The sequence below is a fragment of the Pipra filicauda genome, unplaced genomic scaffold (genome assembly GCF_003945595.2).
Source record: "Pipra filicauda isolate LSUMZ 115617 unplaced genomic scaffold, ASM394559v2 scaffold555_size307855_pilon, whole genome shotgun sequence".
NCBI lineage: Eukaryota > Metazoa > Chordata > Aves > Passeriformes > Pipridae > Pipra > Pipra filicauda.
Window position 1 is genome coordinate 87,907 of NW_024104704.1, and position 26,213 is coordinate 114,119.

Here is a 26,213-nt window from a genome sequence, read left to right on the forward strand (position 1 = left end):
CTTCCCCCCCGGGCTCCGCGGCCGCCGCCGGGGGGTTCCGCGCGCCGCCGGCGGCTCTCCCCGCCAGCCCCAGGCGGCGCCGGCGGTACCGCCCCCGCGCAGGAGCCGTCTGGGGCTGCGGGGACGGTGCAGGGACCGCGACGGCGCCGCAGCGGGGCCCGCGGGGCCCGGGCCGGGCCGGACCGGGCCGCTTATGGCGCCGCACGCGGGCGCCGCCGCCCCGGAAGCGGCACGGGCGGCCCCGGCCGGGCCCAGCGCGGCCATGGCGCTGCTGCGCGGCCCCGCCGGGCACGGGCAGCGCTCGGCCGTGACCAGGCCGCTCTCCGCCGGTGAGTACCGCGGGCACGGCCGAAACACGGCCCTCGGCGCTTGCGCTGGAGCTGGGGAACCGCCGAGGTTTTGGGGAGCTTGGCTGTTTATTAGGCTTTGATTCTCTTCGCGTGTTGCGCCTTCCCCGGCGCTTGTTCCGCCCCGTGTGGGAGCAACAAGTGTGGGGTCGCTGCCGGAGGGGGAGCGGGAGCGCGAGCGCGGGGAGATCAACCCCAGTTTAGTGTTGCTGCCGCGGTTATCGCCTCCGGGAGCAGCGGGACTGTGTCTAATGTGACCGGACACGTGCGTCCCTCTAACTCCGAAACCCCTCGGAGGATGCGAGGGCGCAGCGGGGCGTCCGGAGGTCCCGTCCGACGGGCACGCGTGTGCTGGGGCTCGGTGTTTGAAGAGCCAACGAGGAGGTTTGGCGATCTGTTGCCTTGTGTGATGCAGTGCCTTTATGGGGTTTAATTAAAAAAAAAAAAAGGAAAGGAAAAAAAAAAAGTAAGCCACAGAAGGTGAAGTTGCTCTTGTGTTTTTGCTTGTAGCGTCAGTGCTCTGTCAAGTGGAACCCGTGGGAAGATGGTTTGAAGCGTTTATTAAGAGGAGAAACATAAATGTTTCTGCCTCTTTCCAGGAGCTGGAAGATGAGAAGGAGCTTTCTGAAGAGTCAGGGGATGAAGAACTGCAGCTTGAAGAGTTTCCTATGTTAAAAACTCTTGACCCAAAGGACTGGAAGGTATTCAGTCGATACAGATTGGTGTCAACTATTTTTGGCCATTAAAGCTGTCTGCTATTCCCAGCTGCTAAAGATCCCTTCCCACCCCTGTCTGAATTGTTTTGTGTCCCTTGGCATATATCTGGGTTGTGAAGGCAAACACATCATGATAAGATCTTAGTCTTGAGCTGCTGCTTTTTATTTTACCGCCTGAAAGTGTTAGAAGTGTCTCTTCTCCCTGTCACCACCTCCCTTACCCTGGAGTTATGTTGGCACTCTTAATATTAAAGACACCAATTCAGTTTTCCAATAGTTGAACTTTCTAGTGCTGTGATACAATTTGGATTAAGCTACTTGAATTTTTATAACAGGGCTTAATTTATTGACATTTACATATTTAATAATTATGGCCTCTACGACAATTGTCCCTGCAGCCTTTTCCCAATACTTATTGAGAGGGAAGAATTCTCCCTCTTGCTTTTAAGAGATGGGGAGGAGAACTGGTTTTCTGCATGTATTGTGGCATTTTAGGTTGTATTTATCAGTGTTTATTAGGCTTTGTGTTTTTTTTTCTCTCAGAATCAAGACCATTATGCAGTTCTTGGGCTCGGAAATATCCGATACAGGGCTACTCAGAAACAAATCAAAGCAGCTCGTAAGTACCTTTCCTTCATAAGCATAACTTCTTTTTTCAAATGTACACAGCTGTTTTCCACCTGACAATATCTGCATGTCATGAACAAGCTTTTTACTGTTTCACAGGCCTAAAAATGCCTCCTCATAAATGCCTCTTCATGATGCAGGAGCACGTGCAGGTGCCTGGGGGCATTTTGTGGTACTTGCACGTGAAGGAACATGTTGGGCTTCAGAACTTTTTTCCTAGAACATGGTGTGCCTCTGCTTTGCAAGAGGGATGGAAGTGCTTAGTGGAGGAAGATTTAAAAGCACTCTGAAGATTGTTCAGTAGCCTTTATGAGACAAGCTGGTGGTGTGTGAGTCGACCTTGTGAACAGTTGCCTGTGTAACTGTGCTGGTGTGAGCAGAATCACTGTCCCTGGATACTCCCAAATGAAAATGGGTGGAAATCAGTGAATTACCAACTTACATGGGAAATATGTTGCCTCATGCACGTGCTGGTAAACAGCACCACTGTGGAGCGTGTGCTGGTATGACACAGAGCCACACATGCTCTGGAGATGATCAGTGGTCTCACTAATCCTCTGAGCACGACCCAGAGCCTCTCTAGGGCCAAACAGTTGTTTGAGCACTCAGTTGTTACATGGTGCAGTACAGATGGAAGTCTTTCTCACCACTGTATACTGTGCTTTCCTGTTTTTAAGGAGGATTCTGATTTGTCATTCAAAAGGCAGTTGCTGTAACTCCTTGCCTGGTATCTTCTCTCTGGTGTTTTATAGTGAGCCAAGAAGGTACAGTGTGTGTTGTATGACAATGGGACAAGGCCTTTTGGCAGAGAAGTCCATTTAAATACTAGTTTTACCTTTTAAACACTAAAGAAACCTTGGTAGCACCTTTAGTAGATATCCTCTATGTGCTAGTTGTGTCTTAGGATTCAAGGCCTAAGTAGAAAGAGAATTTGACCCCAAGTCTCATGTGCGTGCTTACTGTTACCCGTGGGTAAGTGCAGCAATCTTCACAGGCTTGTGGCTGTACTTTCCTTGCTAAATTTCATCTTGGATTGTGTTCAGTAAAGGGATAGAATACTATTTTTTTATTATCTGATCTCCTTTGTTTTTAATTAGAAATAACAACTAAAATTACATAAATTATTTTTCTTTATTTTTTCAGTTTTGAAGCCAGCTGTACACTCACAGTTGCTGATACACTTTGCTATGCATAATACTAGAATAAGTCCCAGAGAATCAGTACTTCTTCAGGTGCTGAGGTGGAATAGAGTTTCTGAGTTGTGGTTATTTTATGTCCCAGCGAAGATGAAATAATTTTAGTTCTGACAATAGTGCTAAATCAAAGAAAAGTCATTAACTCATACTTGTTTTCTTCCAGATCTGAGGGGTTCGGTTTTAATTTTAATTAAAGTATGTAATTAGAGAAATGTCAATTGGAATTACTGTATTGCTTTTTAGTTTGAAATGTTAGTGATGAAGCATTTCTAAATGCAATGCATCTATTTGCTAGATAAATCCATGGTTTTGAAACATCATCCAGATAAGCGAAAAGCTGCAGGGGAACAGATAGGAGAAGGTGATAACGATTATTTTACATGCATAACTAAAGGTAAGCAATTGATCTCTCTTGTTAGATATTCTCTCAATCTGCTTGATAATCAGAAACATATTTCTTTTGCTTTATTAGGTTTTTAAAAAATTGTCAATGACTAAAAAGCTGGAGAAGGTCTTTTTCAGTTTAGAAAACTGCCTCAGTAGAGAAACATTGCATTAATATAACTTCCCTCTGGGTAGAAGCGGAATGGGAATGTAACACAGACGTTTGGCTGCTGTGCCAGGTGGTGGCAAAATGTGACACTTGTAGCAGCACTCGCACAGATGAACACGGGAGGTGGCTCCATACCTGGGAAAACTGGTGTGTGATGGAGCAGTTCCCCTAAGGCACCAACAGCTGTTGAAAAATCTGAATTCTAATGTGCTCGCTCTGACAGCAGAACATCTTTTGATTTGATCCAGGATATCAGTTTCTTCAGCTGCTCGTTTTTGCCCTCAGATGAGTGAGTGAACTCAACTGAGTGACATTTCCCTCTGGCCTGTAGAGGTGGACTTGGCAGCACTGGGTTAATGGTTGGACTCAGTGATCTCAGGGGTCTTTTCCAACCTTAATGATTCTGGGACCCAGAGCACCACTGCTGGCCAATTGCAAAGCCGTAGGGACTGTTCTAGGTGTATGACTTGGGTCTCTAGAAATGCTGTGGAACTTGGCTTTTCTGTTTATTTCAAACATGTTATTTTCACTTAATAAGGTTGAAGCAGGAGGAAATCTTGGAATTTATGTTTCTAAACTTTCTTCTCTGAATGTCTTCCTACAATACTGGTTAGTATGAGATATTAGACAAACTAATGTTGTTTTCAGCTTCCTTTAGAGTTGTCAAAGGGAAAAAAATTGCCAAAGGAAATTTCCTTTTTCTAGTTGCAGTCCTGTCAGAAAACTGCCAGATATCTATAATGAGAACCTACACCTGAATTCAGGAATTGCTCTGTGTTCTACATGCACAGAGCAAAATATCATGGAATCATAAATCTTCCTTCTTAACTGCTTACAATCCAAGTGTAAGGATAAACTGAAAGCAAAGCACAAAGTAACAAGGAAGAGGAGTAATGCTTCCAGGCTGTACTTTGGAGGAAGGAAATGCAGTTGTAGGAAGGAGGGGCATGAAGCAGGAGGAAGTGGTAATGGAAAAGGGAGAAGAAACTTGGAAAGGCAGGAGTACATAGGTGGGATTCAGAACTGGATCTGACAAAGGAATGAGCAAGAGACAGAGCTGGGGAAACTGAGTATGTGGGAGTAGAACTGGGGATCTGTATGGAAGGGGTGTCTCTTGAGTAGAAGAGTAACCAATGGAATTTCTTGCATCAGGACATGGTATGAGGGTTACTGAGGCTCCTGGCTTACCATGCAGAGGATAATTGGGGTCATTTAGAGAATAGAGAGAATATTTAGAGAGAGGGAAGTCCCTTCCCAGAAGAGAAGGGCAGACTGGCAGGCAGCAGGTGGCTACCTGCATTCCTTTCTCTCTTCACTGACATGTGCAGTGAGATCAGTTTACAACAGTACACAGAACTGCAGAGGACCAAAGTCTCCAGGTTATCACCTCCTGGATCCAACTTCATGGTGCAGTGTTCTCTGTCCAGGGATGCAGGCACAGAAGCCCATGAATGATCACATTATGAATTTGAGTCCTTTGACTTTTCGCTCTTAGCGAAAAATAGTGGTCGTTGTAGAACTGACAGACACAGTAACTCCACACTACCTTGTGAAAAAGTAAGAGTTTGCTGAAGCTCTAGTGTGTGTGATTTACAGGATACCAGATTAATAACGTGATGCTCTCCAACTTTGGGCCTGTAAGAACAGGAAAACTGGGAGTGTGTGCATGTTTCATCCAGTAGCTGTGTGGTGATTTATATTCTTTCCAGGTCTCAGTACAACTTCATAATGAGCTGCAAAAATTCTAATGAATGGCTCGTTTTCTTGCCAGTTCTGACATCATATTAACTCAGGAACTGCTTTTACTCTGTGCTTTAATAGACCCATTTTGTCAGTTTGTCTGCCGCAAGGATCTGATGCTGTATAAAAGCCTGAGGATGTCAGGCCCAAACTCCCAGGGCCTGAACCAAATTTACTGCTATAAAAGTATTTTAAATATTACATGTTTTGTTACATCTCAGTAGTTAAATGTGTTCTTTTTCACAAACGTTTTCCTCCTACTTAGTTTAACAGGAGTAGAAAACAATGCTATTTGGTGACACTGAAATAATTAAGTATCAAGCTGTACAGAACGATAGATCAAAGGCAGATCTGACAGCATCTTTTTAAACATTTAGAACCTTATGTCTGGTAACTTTTTTTCAGCTTATGAAGTATTATCTGATCCTGTGAAACGACGAGCATTTAACAGCATAGATCCTACTTTTGACAACTCTGTACCTTCCAAAAGTGAAGCAAAAGAAAACTTCTTTGAAGTTTTCTCACCAGTTTTTGAAAGAAATGCCAGGTAAGCCATGTCAGACTGCCTCTGCTTTTGCTGGAGAATCAGCATTTGCAAACTTCTGATTTTGTGTTTGTAACAAGAGATAGAGTAATTTGCTAGAAATGTAATACAAGTAAAATAGTGCAGTTCTCTGTTATTTCATTTTAAAATAATCTGAACTGTGACATTGAGTTTGACCCATGAGATTTAAAAAAAAAAGATCTGTTCTCAGCTCCCTGCTGTCCTTTTTGTACAACACATTGTTTCATCTTAAAATTACTTTCAATACTAAGTGCTTGTATACTGCTGACTAAAAATTACTTTTTTATGATTTTCTTATGAGGATGAGACATTAAAGAAGACAGTAGTTATTTTCACAATTTAGCTGGTTAAAAGAGAAGATAAATGTAACTATCAGTATTTGGTGGTTCTGTTTTTCTGCATTTGATTCATGCTTGGCAATTAACTTTGTATTAAGGGTGTCACAACAGAAGCCTGTTTCACCTTTTCCCTACATGAAGAAGTGCCCCATTGCGTGAGGCGCTTTGCAATGTTTTGAACAATAGTTGTTTAAAGTAGTCTTATTGACTGTTTTATCAAGTATTCCAGAGATTCAGACCTGGATCTCTGGTTGTCACATGGGCTTTTCCCTTCTCTGCTTGGAAATAGATGCTTTGTCATGGAACAACAAATTCTAGAGCCTATGGAAGATTTCCCTAGGAAAAAATGCAGTGGAGGCGGAGTATGCATTATTCCCCTGTGCTCCATTAGAACGTGTGGGAGGTTTCCTGTAGCCTACCACAGAGCTGAGTTACTCACAGAACATCTTTTGTCCACTTTCTGTAAGCTGCTTTTCCAGAAGAATGTGTGTGGAGAATTGAATATCCACAAAGATAGCTTGTGCTCCATCAGGTCTCCTTGTAGGCACAAGGCAGGAGGAGGTTGCTTTTCTAGGGGAACTCCCCAAAAAATGCCCAGTCTGGAGGATGCTTAGGAGGAACTGTCCTGTTCTCTTCCTCTTTCCTGGTGCTCTTCTGTGTTGGTGGAAGGGAGCCTCCGATTTGGTATTTTGATTCTGAATTTAACAAATGCCATGTTAAGAAGTAAGGTTATCCATATTGTTTCTTGAAAATATCCATTTATTTTTCAGGTGGTCAAATAAGAAAAATGTACCTAAACTTGGGGACATGAACTCCTCATTTGAAGAGGTAGATGCCTTCTATTCCTTTTGGTAAGTTAGCTGATGTCTCTGTTTCTGTTCACAGTGTTCAAGACATGTGATATGAAGGGCTTGCAGACCCTTTGCTGGGTGGATTGTTGGCTGTGGGCTGTTCTGACCCAGTAATGTCATGGAATTACCCCACAGCCGTTTGTGCCTCCCACGAAATGAGCTGGCTTTCTCCTGGCTAATCCATCCACACTAAATTCGTGGTTGCAGCGGGAGCGTCTGAGCACAATGGCTGTGAACTGAGCTGACCCACAGACTAGAAGTTCATCTCACCTAACTTGTGTTTTTTAGTGAAGATGTCTAAGGTGTTTAAGGGAGATGTGTCTAGTCCAATAAAGTCAGTGTTTATGGTTTGACTTCCCTGCTAAGTATGGGTGCTTACATGAAGATTACATTAATTTCTCTCTGAACTCTACAGACTGCACTGCATCTCCACTGCCTGTGATGGGAGCTTAGACAACTGCACTGTAGACATTTAGAGTTGGCAAGACTGATCCCATCCTGACTCTGTCCCACAGTACAGATAGGTGTAAATCATTACTTTCAGGAACATCTTGTGCTTTGAGTAAACACAGTGGAATCACTGTAGGTGCAGTATAATTGTAAATGATGTATTATAAATTATAAATAGCAATATAGTTGCCTACCAAAACATAATAGTCTAAAAGGTAGATGATTTCTAATAGATTTGCTGGTTTTTCATTCACTTTATTTTTTCCTTAAATTTACTTTAGGTATAATTTTGATTCCTGGAGAGAGTTTTCCTATTTAGATGAAGAAGAAAAAGAGAAAGCAGAATGGTATGTAAGTAAAAAGAAATTTGACAGGAGACTGAGAGATGATACAGCAAGATTTTCCAACTTTCTCTTAGACTGTAAGTCACAGGAAGAAAGGTAGCCAAGCTAAGTCTGAATTCCACTCTCCTAGCTCAGGAGTCAGTCATGGACTTGAACTGGAGTGACTGTGAGCTTCTGTGTCTTATTTGTGTAGTTGAAGTAGTTCTTGCTTGCCTCACAGAAGTGTGTCTGAGGTGCTTTGAAATGTGTGTTCAGTTAAGTTCAGACTTGCAGTTCCAGCCAGTCCCAAGCACAGGTTGAACCTGGAGCCAGAGCAGAGTGGATAAGTAAGCAGGTATCATTTCTGTCTTAATCTTTAACTTGTACTGAGAAAATGATACTTTATAGAATTTGGAGAGATGAGTTCTGTTGGCTTGATGTTAATAAAAATCATGTATTTGGTGATGTAGTGATAGTTGCTGAATTACTCAGACTCAGAAAATAACATTCTATTTTTATCCTTCCTACAGTTCTAAACACAGAGTGTTCAAGTTGGAGCACCAAATCATTTAGTCTAACACACATTTCACAGGATGTAACCTTTCACTTAGTTATCTTTGTATAACCTTAACTTGCATTGTATGAACCTCTTATTTCAGGTTTGGATATAAATCAATTTTGTATTTAGATTCAGTGGCTGGCTTGCTTTGTGCTCATTACTGACATATTTAGCTGTAGATAGGCATTCATTTCTCTAGTGCCTCTTCCTGCTGTTAAATTTTTTGAGCCTCACTGGACCCACTGTTCTCTCTTCTGTGAGGCACTGTAAGCAATTCCACATCACTTGTATTGTGATAAATCACACAGATGAATCTCTAGCCTTCTCATTGGAAGGGTCTTGAATTATTTGCATAGCTCTTTTTTCTTCTGGTCATTCCTGTCATTAGTGTCCTTTTTTAAAGACAAGTGGTACCTAGTCTACTGTACTTGAGAGAGAACTTCATTTCAGCAGCTGTTCAGATGGCCATGATTCTTGTTACCCCTTCTTGACACAGGTGATGTTGTTCATGTTTTAAAGCTTCAATCTACTCATAGTAGTCTCCTACTCTGTTATGGGGATTGTTTTCTTTGTTCTGAGGTATGGAATCACAGAATGGTTTGGGTTGGAAGGGACTTTAAAGACCATCTGGTCCAGCCACCCTGCCCCCTATATTTTTCTCCATATAGCTTGTGTGGATAAGACTACAGACCCCCACTAAAAACTTGCCTCTTTCTTGGCAGCACTTACAAGAATTTTAAGATTATTTAGTCAGCCAGTTTCTCATCTATTTAACCTGAGCTGTGTTCTGCTGGAGTGAATCTGGCATGACTTTACCACAGTGTCACGGTGCTTCGTGGAAAGTGTTCTTTCTGTGCAGATGGGTTTACTTGACGTGACCCGTATTCTCTAAAATGAGATAATTGGCATTGCTTATTTTGCTGCCCTTTAATTAAACATTATACCAGCATTTCTGTTGTTTTGCTGAGGTTTAATGTTAGGTAAGCAAGTGGATTGCATTTTGGAAATAAAGCCCATGATATCATTCCCTTCGATGACAGATAAGCAGCTTGGTTTGTCAGGTTTATGTAACTGTGTAAACACTTAGCATTTTTTTACATGAGCTTGGGGCCTGGAGCTTCATTTATCGAAGTCTATTTTTGAAGTTTTCACAGAAGAGCATCTGTGTGGGGGAAACTCTAAAAAGTTTGTTGATGAATTTCTAACAGTGACATTGTAGGGCATTAGCACTGAACTGTGTTTTCCCTTCTAGTCGAGATGAAAGGAGGTGGATTGAGAAGCAGAACAGAGCTGCGAGAGCATTGAGGAAAAAAGAAGAAATGAACAGAATTAGGACTCTTGTTGGTGAGCACAAAAACTGCTGTTTTTTAAAGAGAGATTTGTTAGCTAATAGTGGAAATCTCCTGTTTTTCTTCTGTACATGTTGCTTCCTTTCTTCCACCAGACAATGCATACAGCTGTGATCCCAGGATAAAGAAATTTAAGGAGGAAGAAAAGGCAAAGAAGGAAGCAGAGAAGAAAGCAAAAGTAGAAGCAAAACGAAAAGAACAGGAGGCAAAAGAAAAAGTAAGTTAACAACTTTATTTAGATTGAAAAACCCTGGTTCGTTCATACCTGATCCACTGCTTCAGCTTCTAGTTGTGTTAGGAGCTACTGTTAGAAACACAGTGGGTTTAACGATGAATTGTCTTTGCCTGTGCAGCAGGCAGGGCAAGACTGACAGCCTTTTGAGAATGAGATGGAAACAAGGAATGCAGATCTGAAACAAAAGATCTTCTAAAACTGAATTCTGTCGTTGCATACACTTCCTCTGGTTTCGAGGCAGGTGTTAAGTTCTGTGCTCTACTTTGCATTTTCATAAAATGGACATGGCTGTTTGCCTTGTGTGTGTGGAATGGGAGTGGTCAGTTGGTATGAAACACTTTGAGGTAATGCAACATATCTGATTAATATTAACAGTTTGGAAAAGGTGGCTTTGAAAGTATAGGAATGAAAGGGAGCTGTAAGATGCTAAAAAGTAACTTGAAAGACAGTGCTGGAACACTGCAAAATACTATATTAATAGTGATGCAGAGAAAAGCCGGACCACTGCATTTTTCCAAGCTTATATTCCTGAGGCAGCCATAGGAAATTTCACGCAGTTCTACATCTTCATTGCAGATGAAGTGAGGATTTATAATCTGGGGGTCCTCACAGTGCATACTTAGGGTACTTAATTAATGCCTCAACTAATTAATTACTCAATGCCAACTGCTATATGTTTCATCACCTTCCTTCAAAATTCTTGGAAAACCAAACATTAAAGTATTGATGCATTTTAAAACAAACCCCACCAAAACAAACAAACAAAACTGTATCCACACCAAAACCAAAACATTTTAATATTAGATGACTGAATGACCTTGTAACAGTGTGATTTGTTGAGGGTTTTTTACTTGTTTGGGTTTTTTTTCCCTTTTGATTGCAGCAAAGACAAGCAGAATTAGAAGCAGCACGGTTAGCAAAAGAAAAGGAGGAAGAAGAAGTTAGGCAGCAAGCATTACTAGCAAAAAAGGAAAAAGAGATACAGAAGAAAGCAATCAAGAAAGAAAGGCAAAAACTGAGAACAACGTGCAAGGTATTAAATATAATTATGATGAAATACAAGTTACGTCAGTGAAATTACTGTGTGTGTTTAGATTAGACTGTATCACGTGTTTGCCTGTCCTTAGGGCTGGAGATGGGTATGGAAAGTGGGTTTACTAAAAACCAAAGCACTAAAACACATACTTAAATGCTTTTGAGTTATGAGTAAAGCTGACCAAATAGGTCCAAACACAGCAGTGGCTGAAGGATGCTGTGTGTTAAGCCTTTGGCTGAAGGAACAGGACAATAAAGTTCAAGAACTTTGTAGAACATGTATTTCTGCTTCCAGAACTGGAATTACTTTTCTGATAATGAGGCAGATTGTGTTAAAATGATGGAGGAGGTGGAAAAGCTTTGTGATCGCCTTGAGCTGGCAAGGTAAGTCCTCCTGCTGCTGCTTTCTGCTCATTTTGATACCCATCTTTCCACTAGCTCTCCGTTGTAACTTAATAATTTATTTTTAGTCTGCAATGCTTGAATGAAGCACTTACATCCACAACAAGGGAAGGAGGAAAGGCGGCTGTAGTAAAACAGGTAATTATGCTGAGTGTCAAATCAAAATAACAGAATGAATTGTGGAATCAACATGACTGAATCGAAGTAAGATACAACATAGCTGCTGTGGAATCCTGCTTGTTAAACACAGACTCGAGTTTCAGAGTCCCCAGGCAGTGTGATCTCTGCTCCATTTTAGTCAGTGCAGTTCACTTCTGGGGAAATTAATCCACTTTTATTCAGAAGCAGTAGAGGAATTTTATTTTGCCCAACAACGGGTAGAAGTTACCTCGAGGGAAGGAGGGCAGTCTTAACCTATTCTGTTATGCAAGAAAAATCCTAGCCTAGTATCCCTGACCTGGGGCTAGATCCACAAAAGGACTTCAGTGCTGCAGGCTGTAGGCATTGGAAGGACCAGTGGGTTGGATACCAAACAATGGAAAAAGCAAGACACTTGCAATTGAGGTTTACAAAACTCAGCAAGGATCTGCCTAAACCTGCCAGCAGGGAAAAGCCATTTGAACTAAAAAGGCTGAACCTACATCCTGCAGAAAGAGTAAGTTGCTTTCTCTCACCCAGTGTGTTTCACTGCTCTGAACTTTCTTTCCTGGTGGGGATCTGCCCCCATCCCAGGGTCAGGTTTACTCACCAGTCAACTTAAATCCTTTGTACTCTGTAGGGGACTGAATTCAATCTTCCATTCTCCAGGAGAGTGTTCCAAACACAGGACAGTCCCCTTTCTGTCTGTTAAAACTATTCCATTTCTGCATTAATAAAAATTATCTGCCAGATAACTTTCCTTTTGCCAGAAGGATTTTGAGACAGAGAGTGAGAAACCTATTTTGGGCAATCTGCCAACAGGGGTCAGTGCACAGCTCCTTTAATATTGCCAAGACTGAAGTGGGAAGCAGATAATTAAAGATGTGTCACACCACATTCTCGAGATGTGATTACAGGTCACAAAGATGTGCAATGGGTAACTTAAATTCTGCTGAACTGCTTGCTAACAAACTACACCTGGCCATCTAACTCTGAGTAAACTCTTAGCATTAACTGCAACAACCCAGATTTTAGTTACTAACTTACTACAACTGTTGTAACTGAGAATTTCTGACATAACCAGGCTTAGAGAGCAGTTCGGTTGGAAGATTTGGGAATCAGTGTATTCAACATGGATGTTTCACTGCCCTCACTGGTCAATTTAGGCTTTTATTACTTTTGTGGATCTGTCCCTCTAAGTCAGGTGTTAGCCTGGACATTCACACTAGGATCTGAAGTTTTGCTTTAATTCTAGGAGTTTTCATGTAATTTCCTAGGGAACTTGTGATGGATTTCTGAACTCCTAATCTGAGATGGCCAAATTTATGCATGGGATGGAGGGAAATAATACAGGAGCAGATAAGCACCTCCATTTCCTTATGTATCATGTACAGAACAGAAACTAAGCAGAATTCAAGGCTCAGAGTGATTCCAGAGAGAGGGGGTTGTGTCACTGTGAAATGTAAAAATTCAATAAATAAATAAATAATGCTTATTTACAATCCTTAGATAGAAGAAATAAATGAACAAATAAGGCGAGAGAAAGAAGAGGCAGAAGCTCGTATGCGCCAAGCAACAAAGAGTTCAGAAAAGTCAACCACTGGTGGTGGAGGGGGAAGCAAAAATTGGCCAGAAGATGACTTACAGTTGTTAATTAAAGCTGTGAACCTCTTTCCAGCAGGGACTAACTCAAGGTACTCCTCGGGATTGGTGCTAAAATCCCTACTAACAATTTTTAATTAAATAACAAGCATAATACCACTTACTTTCAGACCCTCCTAAGTATGGTGTCAGTATGAGGACTCCCTAAATTTCCTCCTTTTCCTTGACTCTTAGCAGCCAGTGGTTTGTTTTCCCTTAGTACCATGCTTTATGTGTCACTGGAGTTAGCTCTGGCCCTGTATTATTTCCCCCAGACTGGGGCCTCAGTCCATTACCAAGATGGTGCTGAGGTGCATGTTTGCACAGGGCTTACTCCAGGGTAGGCTCCAGTTGTTAACGTAGAGAACAAAACTGGAACAGTGACTGGGATGCAGCTGGGTAGGAATACAAGTGTGTAAGCTACTTCCAGTAGCTCCACAATGAATATGAGGCTGCTTTCTCCTCTACATGGTCAGAGGAAACCATGCAGAGAGATAAGTGCCCCAGCTTTCCTTAGGGCAGAGCCGGGGGAAAGGGAAAGGTTGGGATTTACAGAAAGCAGCACTGGCAATCAGCTTACTGATAAGCATGAAGAACAGGAGTATGCCTTAAATTCTGCTCTTTCCCAGGAATGAAATGCCTTCTTCCACTTGGGATTTGAGGCCCCAATTACAAGGCTTAGAGGTATACTTTAAAAAAAATAAATAAAAGCTGCCATACTCTCTGGAGACAATAGCAGTGCCTGTTTCTGCAGCTCAGCAGTCAGTGCTCACTGAGAGCACAGGCCTAGACCCCATCCTCCTGCCTGATCAGGTGCAAACATTGCTTTCCATTTTCTAAGAATGCACTAGCAATAGTTCTGGGGCTATAGGGCTGTTCTAGCTCTTTCCTGCTTAAGCCCCTTTACTTGATGTTTAGGCCTTCTGGGGAGCAGTGGACACAGGATTAGTAACTTCTCAGCCCTTGAGTGCACCCTGCAGTATTTAATGTCAGAGGTGTTCAGGGAATTCAGAAAAGCAACATCTGAGCAGAATTTTGAAGATCAGAGGTTTGCACTCACCTACATTCTACCCCATCCTTTTTCTGTATTGGCAGCTAAAGTTCACTCAACTGACTGAATTCTTCAGTTAGTAACTTTCCAGAAATAGTTACCCTGACATTTTATATGTATTTAAGTATGATTAAACTTACTTAGGATTTGATATAAAATGTGTACAGGAGCTTGACCATCACTTGTATGAAGATAATTATGTAATATGCTGGTTTACCCTTTCTGTTCTTGATTTAGGTGGGAAGTTATTGCCAATTACATGAACTTGCACTCTACTACTGGAATAAAACGAACAGCAAAAGATGTCATCAATAAAGCCAAGAGCCTTCAAAAGCTTGGTATCTATATTACCTTATTTTTGCAATAAGATATTCTGCATGCTTCTGCACAGCTGGATTTTTTTTTCAAATGGCTTTGTGTTTCTGAGAAAATCTTCTGTATATCCCCACAGAAGTGTAGTTCAGATGGAAGATTTAGAGGAGCATTTATGTGATTCAGTGTTTTCAGCCCAATGGTTTTTGTGTAAGTTACCACCTCATGAGTGACTCTCAGGAAGAGTCTCACTGTAGCTGGATGCTCAGATGTCTGTGGGCCACATGCATTGCCTGGGCTCAGCCAGAGACAAGTGGGCCTCTGGAAAAGCTCCCTACAAAGGAAGGCATCTAAAATAAAAGGAAGTGATTAAGCTTTAGAGATACTTTAAAAACACCAGAGTAAGACACCTAAATTAATGTGGCTCATCTCTTCTTTGAAAATGAATAATAATAAAATGATAAATGAAGCCTAGAGAGCTCTGGAATAAGGTCTTAAGGAAATTACATATTTCACTACAGGAGGAAAAAAAAAATTGCACAAAGTTTTTAAGAGGCTTCTCCATTCCAAACCACCTGCCTGAACTTCCCCAGTGTTCCTGCCCCTCTGACACGCTCGTACCCTGGATAATACGTGAGTTTTGTGCAGGAGCCATTACTTGAGAGAATAATCCTTCTGGATTTCTCTGAAATTGCAGATTCAGGCTTAAGATTATATGGAACAAGTATTCCTCTGAGCAGTATAAAGCAGGATAGGGGTTGGAGAGCCTGACACTTTGAGCAAAGTTTATTGGACCCTAAAAGATTGGTTTTTTTAATCTACCAACCTCTTTACCATTGTTTTAAAGGAAGTAGGAATAGTTTTAATTATGTGATTATTGTAAACTAGTAATCTGCTACACAATGTTTTTATTATTACATGTGGCTTTAACTGTTGCAGTAATTTTTCTCTTCAATGTCTGTTGCTCATAGACCCTCATCAAAAAGATGACATAAACAAGAAAGCATTTGACAAATTTAAAAAAGAACACGGTGTGGTGCCTCAGATGGACAGTGCTGCCCCCTCGGAACGATTTGAAGGTAAAGCTGAAAAGGGAGCCCTTACAGACTTGTCTCCCCTGTGCCTCTTAGAAAGGAAGTAACCCAGACTCAAGACTTGCTTACAAACATAGAAAGTGATCCAGGTTCTGGTGCTGGATTTCAGCGTTTCTGGTACACACAATACACCCCACAGTGACCTACACAGTGACAGTCTGAAATGCTTCCTGGTGAGGCAACAGGTCAAGTCTGGTGCTGAGATCATCTGTTCCTCAGAGGGTGTTACACTTTCAGGGAAGAACAAGCTTGAGGGGATGCACTTGAGATACAGGATCATCATACAGCTTTTGGTCTCCTGTGAAACCCCAAACACCTCCCATCAAGTTTTCCAGACACTTACAGAAGGCTGTTTCCTTACTGAGTGTTCCTTACTGAAATGCAAAAGGAAAACCTACATTGCTGCCCTAGTGCTGTGCCTTAAGAGGGCAGCTACAGCAATCTAACACTCAGCTGACAACAAAAGATGCTCCCTTCTAACTTCCCCATGCTTTATCTAAAGATCCTGAGGGTCACTTGTCCAGTCAGCTTCAGGGTTGGTTGTTTTTTTGGGCTTTTCAAAACTGCATGGATTTTAAATCAACTAAATAGATTTTACAATATTTCTCTTACTGTCATTTTTGCATTTAAAAAACAGGATCACCTTTAGATTCATCCCCTTGGACTACAGAAGAACAAAAACTTTTAGAACAAGCATTGAAGACTTATCCAGTAAATACTCCCGAAAGATGGGAGAAAATAGCAGCAGCTGTTCCAGGCCGGTCAAAAAAAGACTGCATGAAGCGATACAAGGTAAGGGACCTCACCTCTCCTGGGACTGTCATCAGCCCAGGTCTTGATAGAATCCTTTGCTTTTACTGTTGCACTGCCTACCAGAGATAGTCTCTGACAGCAGCAAACTGATGGAACCTTATGGAGAAACTTTTTTTTATTTTTGGTAACTCAACCCCTGAAGAGCTTTAAGGACTAAATGTTCCTTGGTGAAAGTAGTGGCTCTGGAATCTGGGAAGGAAAGTCTGTCTCAGGAAATCTGTCTTACAATTTGACACCAAGCTCTTGTAGACAGTAAAGTCCTATCCCTATCCTGCAGGTAAAGTTCCTACTACAGGGGAGGTAGATGAGCATTGACCTTCCATCAACTGATTTGTTCCTAAGAGAAATTGCTTCACAGTATTAAACTATGTAGATTTGTCACTATGTTGAGAGTGAGAGTGTTTCACAGTGAATATATGTAGGGTTCAAAACCCTAGCATTGTTAACACGTTCCATGTTTAATTTAATTGTGTGGTGTGGTTTTTTTCCCCCCAACTCTCCAGGAACTCGTTGAAATGGTCAAGGCAAAGAAAGCTGCTCAAGAACAAGTGATGAATGCTACTAAAGTCAAGAAATGACTCTTACTGACAATCTTTGTTTTGTAATAAAAATGCAAATACTGTACATGTTTCCATTCCTTTTTTCAGTATACAGACACAGGAGTGGCTGGTTCTTGAGATTTAATCTTCTCAAATACAACTCAAAAGCTTTAAACAGGGGTGTAGTTGCTTGGTGGAAGGTTTTTTGTTTTGTTTTGGGTTTTTTTATTGGTTTTCTCTTTCTTTTTTTTTTTTTTTCCAAAAGCTCAAATATACTGAAAGTTCTTGTTATTCACTACTCACGGCGCCAATACATGCCACTGCAGATTTTGCTATACTCTGGGAGTTGTTCAATTGGACCTGGAAGTTAAAGAAAGTTGGCCATGACACATGTTCAACTGATAGTGATTGGTCTGGAGGGGTTATGGGAAGGTAGGGAAACTTGTATCACATACCGACAGCAGCAACGGCAGGATGCTTATCACAGATGTACTTTGTGCAGATCTCTCTAATAGTCTGGGCATCAATAGCCTAAAAGGAGTGGAAGAGACATCTTTGTTACCATCCCATCTAAAACTGTGACCTTAATTTTGTATAATCCAGGGGAACAGGCAACAAAACACTTCAGAGTTTTCTCAGCTGGAAACATTTTCTCACCCAGGAACAGTCCAACTTCGGCATTTTTACTTTTTGTAGCAAATAATTCTCTCAATTGCCTAACTTAAAAGTTTCAATGTGACTGCCACTTACATCAATTCTCGCCTCAAGTTCTGGAATTGGGATTCGGCGCTTATAGCACAGCATTTGTCTTCCAATGTCTTCACAGATTGGTGTAGACCCTAAAATAAGGGAAAATATGCTTCAGTTACCAGCCTACAACTCCACAAAGAATAAAAAGCTCTCATAAGTCTCACCATCAAGTTGTAGCAGCATATTTGTCTTTAGAAGATTTTTCGCTCGAGCTACTTCATTTTCTGTAACACTTGTGCAAAGTCTTATCCTGAAAGACAGTTTAAATCCAAAGGCATTAAATAATAGTAGCCTGTAGCACACAAGATTGCCTGCGAGGAAGAGGTGCACAGACACTCCTGCACCTACCAGGCACTTCTTTTCTATAGAGAGAGCTGGTAGGAGAGTTTGGCATGGAAACAAGGCATAGGATGGAAAGCAGCAGCATAAGAGTAGGGTTTTGGGAAGCTTGCCAATGTACCCAAAAGCAAGTTTTTCCCCTTAGAAGAGCTGCATTTTGTTTTATTAAATGTATATTTTGAGCCATGTGTACTTGTTATGTTGAGAATGGGTGTTGCTAGGAAAATAGGAGCCAAGCAATCAGAAGTAATTAGCTAGAAGGCAATCCATCACTTCCTGGCTCTTCTCTTGGTGAGATTTCCCACTCTGTATAAGGAACATTTCATGAGGATGGGGGGGTGCATCAAATATCTTAACACTTGATTCTTGTCCCAGTAATTGTTTGTAACTTCTCTGGTGCTAAGCTGCAGTAAAGGGACAGCTAAAGTCATGCCTTTTTTCTCCCTGAGTTATTAAGATAGATCTCACAGAATAATGATGTAGGAGAAGTGATTTATGCGATCAAAGAAACTGTATTTTCAAGATCTCTTTCAACTTCTGTTTCAACTTCATCCACTTTAAATCAGTGCTCTTACATAATTTTTGTGTGTTTCTAATCACATCTGCAGTTCAAGCTTTACAGTTGCACCTAGAGACATACCTCAATATAGATTTAAGCCTCAGATGAATGAATATTATCTAGAATTCCAGGTTTCAAAATTCCATATGTAACAGCCAAAAATTCCCTGCCATATGTACTTGTACAAGGAATGCTGTTATATTAACTACAGTGCCTGTAGTTAAGCTATTCACTCCAAGTAAGGGTGCCACAAACTGGCTGCTGGGACTCTGCATTAGATGCCAAAGTTTAGAATTTGATGCATTTGGTTTTTTCCAGATAAGCCTAAGCAGAGAAGCAAAAATACTCTCTTTAAATTATTTATATCTTTTTAATTTGTATTCCACCACAGAAAACAACCTTTTTAGAGAGAGAGTTGTTAGCTTACCATTCTCTCTGAACAAAGTGCACCATGTCCTGAATAGTAGATGGCTCACAGACCATATAGAGTCCCCACAGCCCTGTGTCAGTATAGCAGGTGTTGAAGGACTGGAAACTGTGACACAGGTTACCGTGGCAGGCAATCTGAGCAAGCTTACTGGATAAATTCTGCTGAGGCAAAAGAAGAAGATACTGTTTTATAAAGCATTTTGGAAGCTTCCTATTCATCTCCCTGATTGATTTCCTGCTTTCATTTAATGGTGACAGAACATGCAGTACTATCACAGGCTCCAGCAGAAGCTGTGAGGTTAATTATCAGCTCTTCAGCACAACAGTTGCTTTCCTTGTACATAATCTCACATTTTGAAGTAACAGCCCAGATTTAAGCCAAAATCATAAAGCTGCTTAGGTTCAAGAAAGGGACAGTTACTGACATCCATGGGTTCTGATGACATACAGGTATAAAACATCCTACTTTCGATGAAGGCTGGCAAGACCTCGAGTCACCTCTATTTTGGTGGTTTAGAACCACTTCACTTATCCTGGGTAACAAATTCTCTCAGATGCACAACTGAACCCCCTCATCTGTCCTGGCAGTACCCAAGTCAGGGAGATCTCACCAGCCCACCAAGGTCATTCAGAGCAGGACGGTGTTTGCAGGTTCACTCACCACGCCTCCTCCAAAGGAACGATCCCAGTTACCTATCAGAGTATTGGCTACCATGAGTGGGATTGTATCCGGGTCTGACCAGCCAGCTGCTTCCACAGCTATGGCCAGGTGGGCCAGGGGCATCTTGTCATCCCGGATTCGAATCTGTGTAACAGAAGAGAGCAGCTGTAGTACAACCTGTACACAGTCGGGTATATGGGAAACTGAATATCAGACAACAGAGTTTTCCATTAGAGCTGGATTATAAAGCGTGCACACAGAGAACTAAAATTAAAGCACGTGAAGCTTAATTTAACATCAGTCTTAACTAGTCTTCCCTGAGGCAGTTTCAGAGGACTTTGCCAACATACACAGAGAGGGCATTGCAAGTAATTTTACAACTACCAGCAGCGAGGAAATCTGATGACTTTGCAAAATCTGAATAGAGATGGGAACAGAACAAGGATGCCACAGTTCTCTGCCACATCCTTTAATTAAGTGGTTCTCAACAAGTGGAAATGCTCCACCACCACAGTCAAGGGGACAAAAGGAAAGTAGCAGCAAGTATAAAGGATGTAATCGTCCAGGACGTGATGAAGCATAAAAAGTGGTGGCAGTGAGGCTTGTCCAAGAAAGGACCCAAAGTACCACTTTGGAAAGCAGCTACTCCCATCGCCCTCACTGGGGGCAAGAAACCCTTTCATGTGTCAAGTCTGTGTCAGAGCAGCCCTCTCTCTTCAGCAGAGAGCAGTTGTCAGGGGATGCAAGGGCCAGCTGACAAGGCCACCCAACAGCTTACCTCACTACCTGTGAAGCTACAAGGTGGCAGGGGTGGCAGTCCTCCTTCTGGAGCAGATGGCAAGTTACCAAAATGGCACTTTGCTAGGTCAAGCAGTTCATCATGACAGACCCCTGAAAAAACGTATTTCACATGCTTCATGATGTTACTCTGTAAACAATTCATTTAAATTGCTGCACAGACTAAAGCAAGTAATTCATTGTGCCCCTGCTTTAATACTTCACTTTTGCATTCCTCACACCTCTCCATTACACAGAGCGAGATCATGATTCCCACTCCTGAGTTCTCTCTAACAGCCTTCCATTAAAATCACACCAAATCAAGCTGTTTGCTCTCAGTTTCAAGCCTTAAAGTTATTACTTTGTCTCTGCATTCCTTGCCACACCCCTTTTCACACTGAACCCCTTTTAGGACCCTCCTTTCCTGCCCACATGGAAGAATGACTTTGGCCTCTAATTCACTTCTTGTCACCAATTTAAGGTTTCTGGAATATTACTGAGAGGAAAAGGAAACAAAAGTTCAAATGGTATGAAGGCACAAAACACACAGGGCTAACAGTGAACTTCCAGGACCTACTGAACAAGGGTAATTCATCATGTTGTTCCCAGAGACTCAGGCCATGGTTTCAAGCGCAGTTTCACATGATCCAGGGTGAATATCCCATACTAACCTCCAGCAGCAGCCAGGACCATTCTGGGTCCTTTGTAATGTGTTGTTATATACTCCACCAAGTCATTACGATTTATGGATCTAGAAACAGGAATGGAGACATCATTACTGTGTCAGTAAAGCTGACTAGAGCAAAAATACCATAATAATTAATAAGTTCTGCCAGTGCACAGAACAGAGGCAGAAAGCTGAAATAAGGGTGACTTCCTAAAAAGGAAATAGGAACTCGATACATTTTGCCTTTTAAAGCTCTTCTAGCTTCCTGAGAAGAGTGAGAATTACAACTCAGTCAGGTGGAGACAAGGTGCACTAATGATCTCCTGTTCCTTTGAAAGCAGCACATTTGGCAGTCTCCTGGTCTTCACTGGTCTAAACAAACGCTGAAAGAGCAGTGCAAACAGAGTTGTGCTGACAGTACTGTCTAACATATGACCAACTGGAAAAAGGAGCATTTCCAATTTTGTGTCAGATGCACTTTTAACAAACAGGAGAAAAATATGGCAAAAAACAAAGACATGCAGAGGACACCTGTAGTTCACATACCCTTTGATGCCTGCATACAGGGGAACTAAGGCAATAGGGAGATTCTTCTTACTATTATATCCAGTGCACAGAACAATTTCAGCTGTAAAAATGAAAACCGATGCTGTTCCCTACATTTTCAGATTAGTCTTTTCAATATATAAAAGTTATCACACAATTAAAGACAGACACAAATTTGGACATACTTGATGTTTTCAGTGGGTCCTAAAATTGTCCGTCCTAGGGCTGTTTTCTGATAGGCTGTGGCGTGAAGGTAATCAAAGACAACTTCCTGCAAATTGGTTTCAACTTCTTGCATCTCCCGAAGGATAACTCCTCGCTCACGCTCAATCTCTGCTTCTCCCAGGGTGCTGTTCTGAATTATGTCAGCAAGGATTTCCACAGCTAAGTGAAAATAGAGATGGAGATGGAAATGGAAAGAGTATTTTCAGACTACCAGAAAAATCTGGTTCCAAAAGTGAAGCCCACCCCAGAGGCCAAGTGCTAACAAGACTTGCAAGGGGACAAAAGACTTGTAGGAAGGGAGAAGTCCAAAAGGTATCTTATTTTGAGACTCTGAAGAGAAAAATGTTTTCGAATATCAGCTTCACTGCTGGCTGCTTTCCAAACCTGCATTCTCACATTCATGTGAAGTTCAAGAAAGGACTTTTCACCCAGGATGGAAGGGACTGTAACACTGCAAAACATCATTCTGTGTCATCTCATTGGAAGCTCAACAAGCACCTTGCTCTTTGCTGCTTTTCTGATGAATGAGAGCAATTACCTCTTGGTAAGTCTTTTGAAAAAGCCTTGGCATAATACACAGTTTGTTCCCTGGAAGTATATGCATTCAGATGAGCTCCCATGTTCTCAATCTCTAGCTCAAGGTCTAACTGAGACCTCTTTTTTGTTCCCTGAAATAGAACAATAAGAAAATCAAATTAGACCCTTCAATTCACCTACCCATCATTATTGCTTCATGTCTGAAAAAGTCAAGATCAAGAGAAAGAAAAAGTCTTCTGGAAATAAAACTGGCATACTAATATCTCCAAGCTTGAAAGTCAGATATAAATATTACTACGCTCCCAAATGAAAATAAATAGCTGACAAAAGGGTGACTGTGTGTCTTCTAAGACTATTTATTTTAAGACAGTAAAAGTGAGTTAAAACTAGAACTGTGTAATCTGTAGCTGTGCATCAGCTACACAGAAATAGGACTTCATTTTCTAATGGAAACAAAGGTTTTAGTTGTCCATATTTTTTTTCTCATTTCAATTTGGAAAATTTATTTATAGAATTCTGGCAAAGTTCTTATCATTGATCTTTAAAGATAAATAACTTAGTGTCCTAGTTAGAGCAGCTGGGACCAGTTCATCACTGGGTGGGTGTAACCCAAACTGTGTATTCTACACCCTCTATGTCATTTCCCAGGAACTGTTAACAATAGACCATTTACAGCAACTGCCCAGAGCACACCTGACCCCTCAGGTTATAAGCCTGTGAGATAGGAGGATGTTCCTAACCTCACACCAATGACTCAGGTGTGATAACTCCCCTCCAGGGAGTCACTAGCACCTCCACACCCAGCCTGAGGGGTCGTGTCTGCTAACGGGCCACCAAGGATTCGAAAACTATCCCACGACTCACAATCACCCATTGTGGAACTCCCCGCCCTGGGGGAGGTACTGGGCATTCCCACTTGAACCCGAGTGTATATAATCTTGGGGTATATAATCTTGGGACTTCTGGGCCCACTCGTTGGATCCAGAGGAGGACCAGAACCTCGACGGGACTGCAACCACCACTCTCGACCGGACTGTGACCAGCACTCTCACCAGCAGGTTTTCCTCCCCTTTTACTTTGGACTCAGGGGGAACCACGTGGGGCTTAGCACGAACACCACTCTGTTCATGCCCCAGGGTGCTGGGTTATACATCTGGGTTTTGTGGGTTAAAACCAATTGTTTGTCCATATAATTGTATTATTGTATTATTTTTCATTACATTGTAACTCTGACTTATAATCTCTTTTGAGTTGGGTTCATTTCTCCTGCCGGTTTACCTTTAAACCAGCACACTTAGAAATTCATTGTAAACTTCTACATCAATATTCATACTCACCTTGAAAGCCATATGCTCAAGGAAGTGAGCAGTCCCATTGTTCTTCTCATTTTCATACCTGCTTCCAGCATCAATCCAAAGTCCAACCTCAACAGAGAAAAAAAAAAGTCATTTTACCACCTAAAAGCTTTTCTGTTTTGCTCTGTGAGCCACACTTAGATTTTCAAGATTTATTTTTAAAGGGCTTTTTCCTTAAACACATCAGGTTTTCAAGAAAAGGAAAATTTCCATCTTCACAAAAAAATCTAATCACAAATCTACAAAAGCCTTAAGACCTCTATTTCCTATCTTAAGTTTTAGGAACATTGCATGTAAATGCAATTTAGTTCCACAAGGAAATGAACACACATGAAGAGTACAAAAAAAACCTTCCCTTTACAAGTTACTTACTGTGCATGTTGAGAGTCCAGAGTCTTCAGAAGCTACTTGCAAGCCATTTTCCAATGGACTCACCCTAGTTTCAGGAACATTTAAGATTACTTCTGTGGCTGCTTTGGAAGCCCTGAGCCTGCCTGTTCCAACATGCACACACTGTAAGAAAAATCAGTCATTAAACTTATATCCAAAGACACTCCTCTGAACAACGTATTCCTGAACTTAAACATTATGTTCGTGGATCTTTTCTAAGGAATGCATTTAAAGGAAAGAAAATTCAGCACTACTATTCACCACTACTTCACATCTGAGATGCAGTAACCTGAATCCAAAAAAACCCCCAAAGATTACTAAAACTGAGGAGATACATCTGCCGCCCTCCAATCTGACACAGAAGCATGTTACTAACATCAGACAGCCACACTTGTTTCCCAGCTCTGCCAGCAAGAGCCAGCAGGACCTTGAATATATCCTTTACCATCTGGAATTCCTCTGGGCACCTGCTTTCTAAAGTGAAGTGAGATACAGCCCAAGTGCCTATGTCCAGGACTGCAAATCAGTCACTCATTGGTCAGAGACTGTGAAACTGTCACCTCTGAAACAATCACCTGGCAGTTAAAGCACATTAAATCAGAGTGGGGCAGAAAAGAAGGGAGGATGTAGGTTAAAAAGGTTTATTGCACTTTTTCAACGTCAAGAAATACAAATCTGTATCCCAAATGCAAACTTCAAGGAATCAGTTATTTCAAAGACTATTATTTTAAATGTATCAAATAAACAAAGATTTCTTTCCCCATGTAACTGCCTTAAACATGGCAGTACAAAATCCAGCCCCCACCCACTCTCCCCCTGAATACCAATAGCGAGATCTCTCAAAACTCATATATTTCAGAATCATAGCACAATTTAAGTTTGAAGGGACCTCTGAAAGTTCCTAGTCTAACTTCCTTCCTGCTCCAATCACAATCAGCTATGGGGTCAAGACCATTTTGCTCAGGGCTCTTTGCATCTGGGTATTGAAAATCTCCCAGGATGGTGAGAAACTGCACAGCTCTGTCTCTGTACACAGCCTGCTCCACTGCTTGACTGCCTCACAGGGAAAAAAGCTTTCACATACCAATTCTTCCTCTCTTGTTTCAACTTATGCCCATTGGCTCTCATTCTGCCACAATGCCCCGCTGTGACAAGCCTGGTTTTGTCTTCCTGACAACCTTCTCATGGGTACTGGCACAGGTCCTTCTCACAGCTCCTCCCACAGGTCCAGCTGAAGCCGTGTCTTCTGCAGGATGAACAAGTCCCAGACCCTCAGCCCCTCCTCACAGGGCATGTGTTCCAGCCCAGCTCATCTCTGCTGAACACACTCCAGTCCAGTGACGTCCTCCTCACACTAAGGAGCCCCAAACCAGCTGTCACACAGAAACCTCCTGACAAGTGCAAACTAATCACTCCCTCTGATCTATCGGCTGCTCCGTTTGTGCCATCCTGCCCTGCTGCTGGACACTCCAACAGCCTCTCCCAGAGCTGCTCCCCGAGCACTCAGCTCCCAGCCTGGGCTGATGCAAGGGACTCTCACTGCCCGTCTGCATTACAGGGAAAGAAAAAACTCTGTTGAAAAGACCTCCCCCTCCTGTTTACAGACGGAAAAGCTTAGGCTTCAAACTGGGAGGACGGGGGAAGTGACAGAAGGGGAAGAGCTCTAGGACCGGGGCCTCCCCGAACCACGGGAGGGAATGAGGGTTTAAACGTTCCCCTGAGCCCCCTGGGGCGGGCACGGGCATGGGTACCAGCAGCAAACCCTGTGGATGCGGCCGCCGGGCTCGTCCCGCTGGGATCTGTGAGGAGGGGCCGCGCCCCCCGCTTGGCCGGGCGAGACCACAACTCCCGCCCTGCACCGCGGTCCCGCCGCGACTACAAACCCCAGCGTGCACCGCGCCCCCGGCCTCCAGCCCTCTGACCATCTCAGCGTCCCCCCGAGCACCAGCGCACGAAGCCGCCGCGGCGCCCGCGCTCCCCGCGCCTCCCTGCGCTCCCCGTCCCGCCGCCTCACCCGCTCCGCCGCGCCAGGCGCTCGCCCCAGGCGGGCGGACCAGGGCAGCAGGAGCCGCCGGACCGCACAGCGCACCGCAGACGTGGCCAT

General features: G+C 42.5%; 2 protein-coding genes across 5 annotated transcripts; one reads left to right on the forward strand and one right to left on the reverse strand.

The window, feature by feature from the left end:
• The first annotated feature begins 247 nt into the window (after nt 1-247).
• DNAJC2 (DnaJ heat shock protein family (Hsp40) member C2) lies at nt 248-16,959 on the forward strand. Its single transcript, XM_027741758.2, has 17 exons — nt 248-329; nt 858-1,048; nt 1,607-1,682; nt 3,182-3,280; nt 5,585-5,726; nt 6,853-6,933; nt 7,665-7,730; nt 9,518-9,609; nt 9,710-9,831; nt 10,733-10,882; nt 11,180-11,268; nt 11,355-11,424; nt 12,934-13,118; nt 14,354-14,454; nt 15,400-15,507; nt 16,160-16,314; nt 16,839-16,959. Exons 1-17 carry the CDS (start codon nt 263-265, stop codon nt 16,911-16,913), a joined length of 1,869 nt encoding a protein of 622 aa, XP_027597559.1. The 5' UTR covers nt 248-262; the 3' UTR covers nt 16,914-16,959.
• PMPCB (peptidase, mitochondrial processing subunit beta) lies at nt 9,833-26,213 on the reverse strand. 4 transcript variants are annotated; one of them, XM_027741760.2, is made up of 13 exons: nt 26,124-26,213; nt 24,092-24,232; nt 23,702-23,788; nt 22,366-22,495; nt 21,788-21,986; nt 21,061-21,140; nt 20,391-20,503; nt 19,613-19,756; nt 18,950-19,110; nt 17,789-17,874; nt 17,625-17,713; nt 17,330-17,405; nt 9,833-17,234 (listed from the first exon to the last, which is right to left on the reverse strand). In XM_027741760.2, exons 1-13 carry the CDS (start codon nt 26,211-26,213, stop codon nt 17,170-17,172), a joined length of 1,461 nt encoding a protein of 486 aa, XP_027597561.1. In that variant the 3' UTR covers nt 9,833-17,169. The 4 variants fall into 4 exon arrangements, with proteins under 4 accessions (XP_027597561.1, XP_027597560.1, XP_039243269.1 ...); XM_027741759.2 differs by having other exon boundaries at nt 18,950-19,113; XM_039387335.1 differs by lacking the exon at nt 26,124-26,213 and adding an exon at nt 25,861-26,049.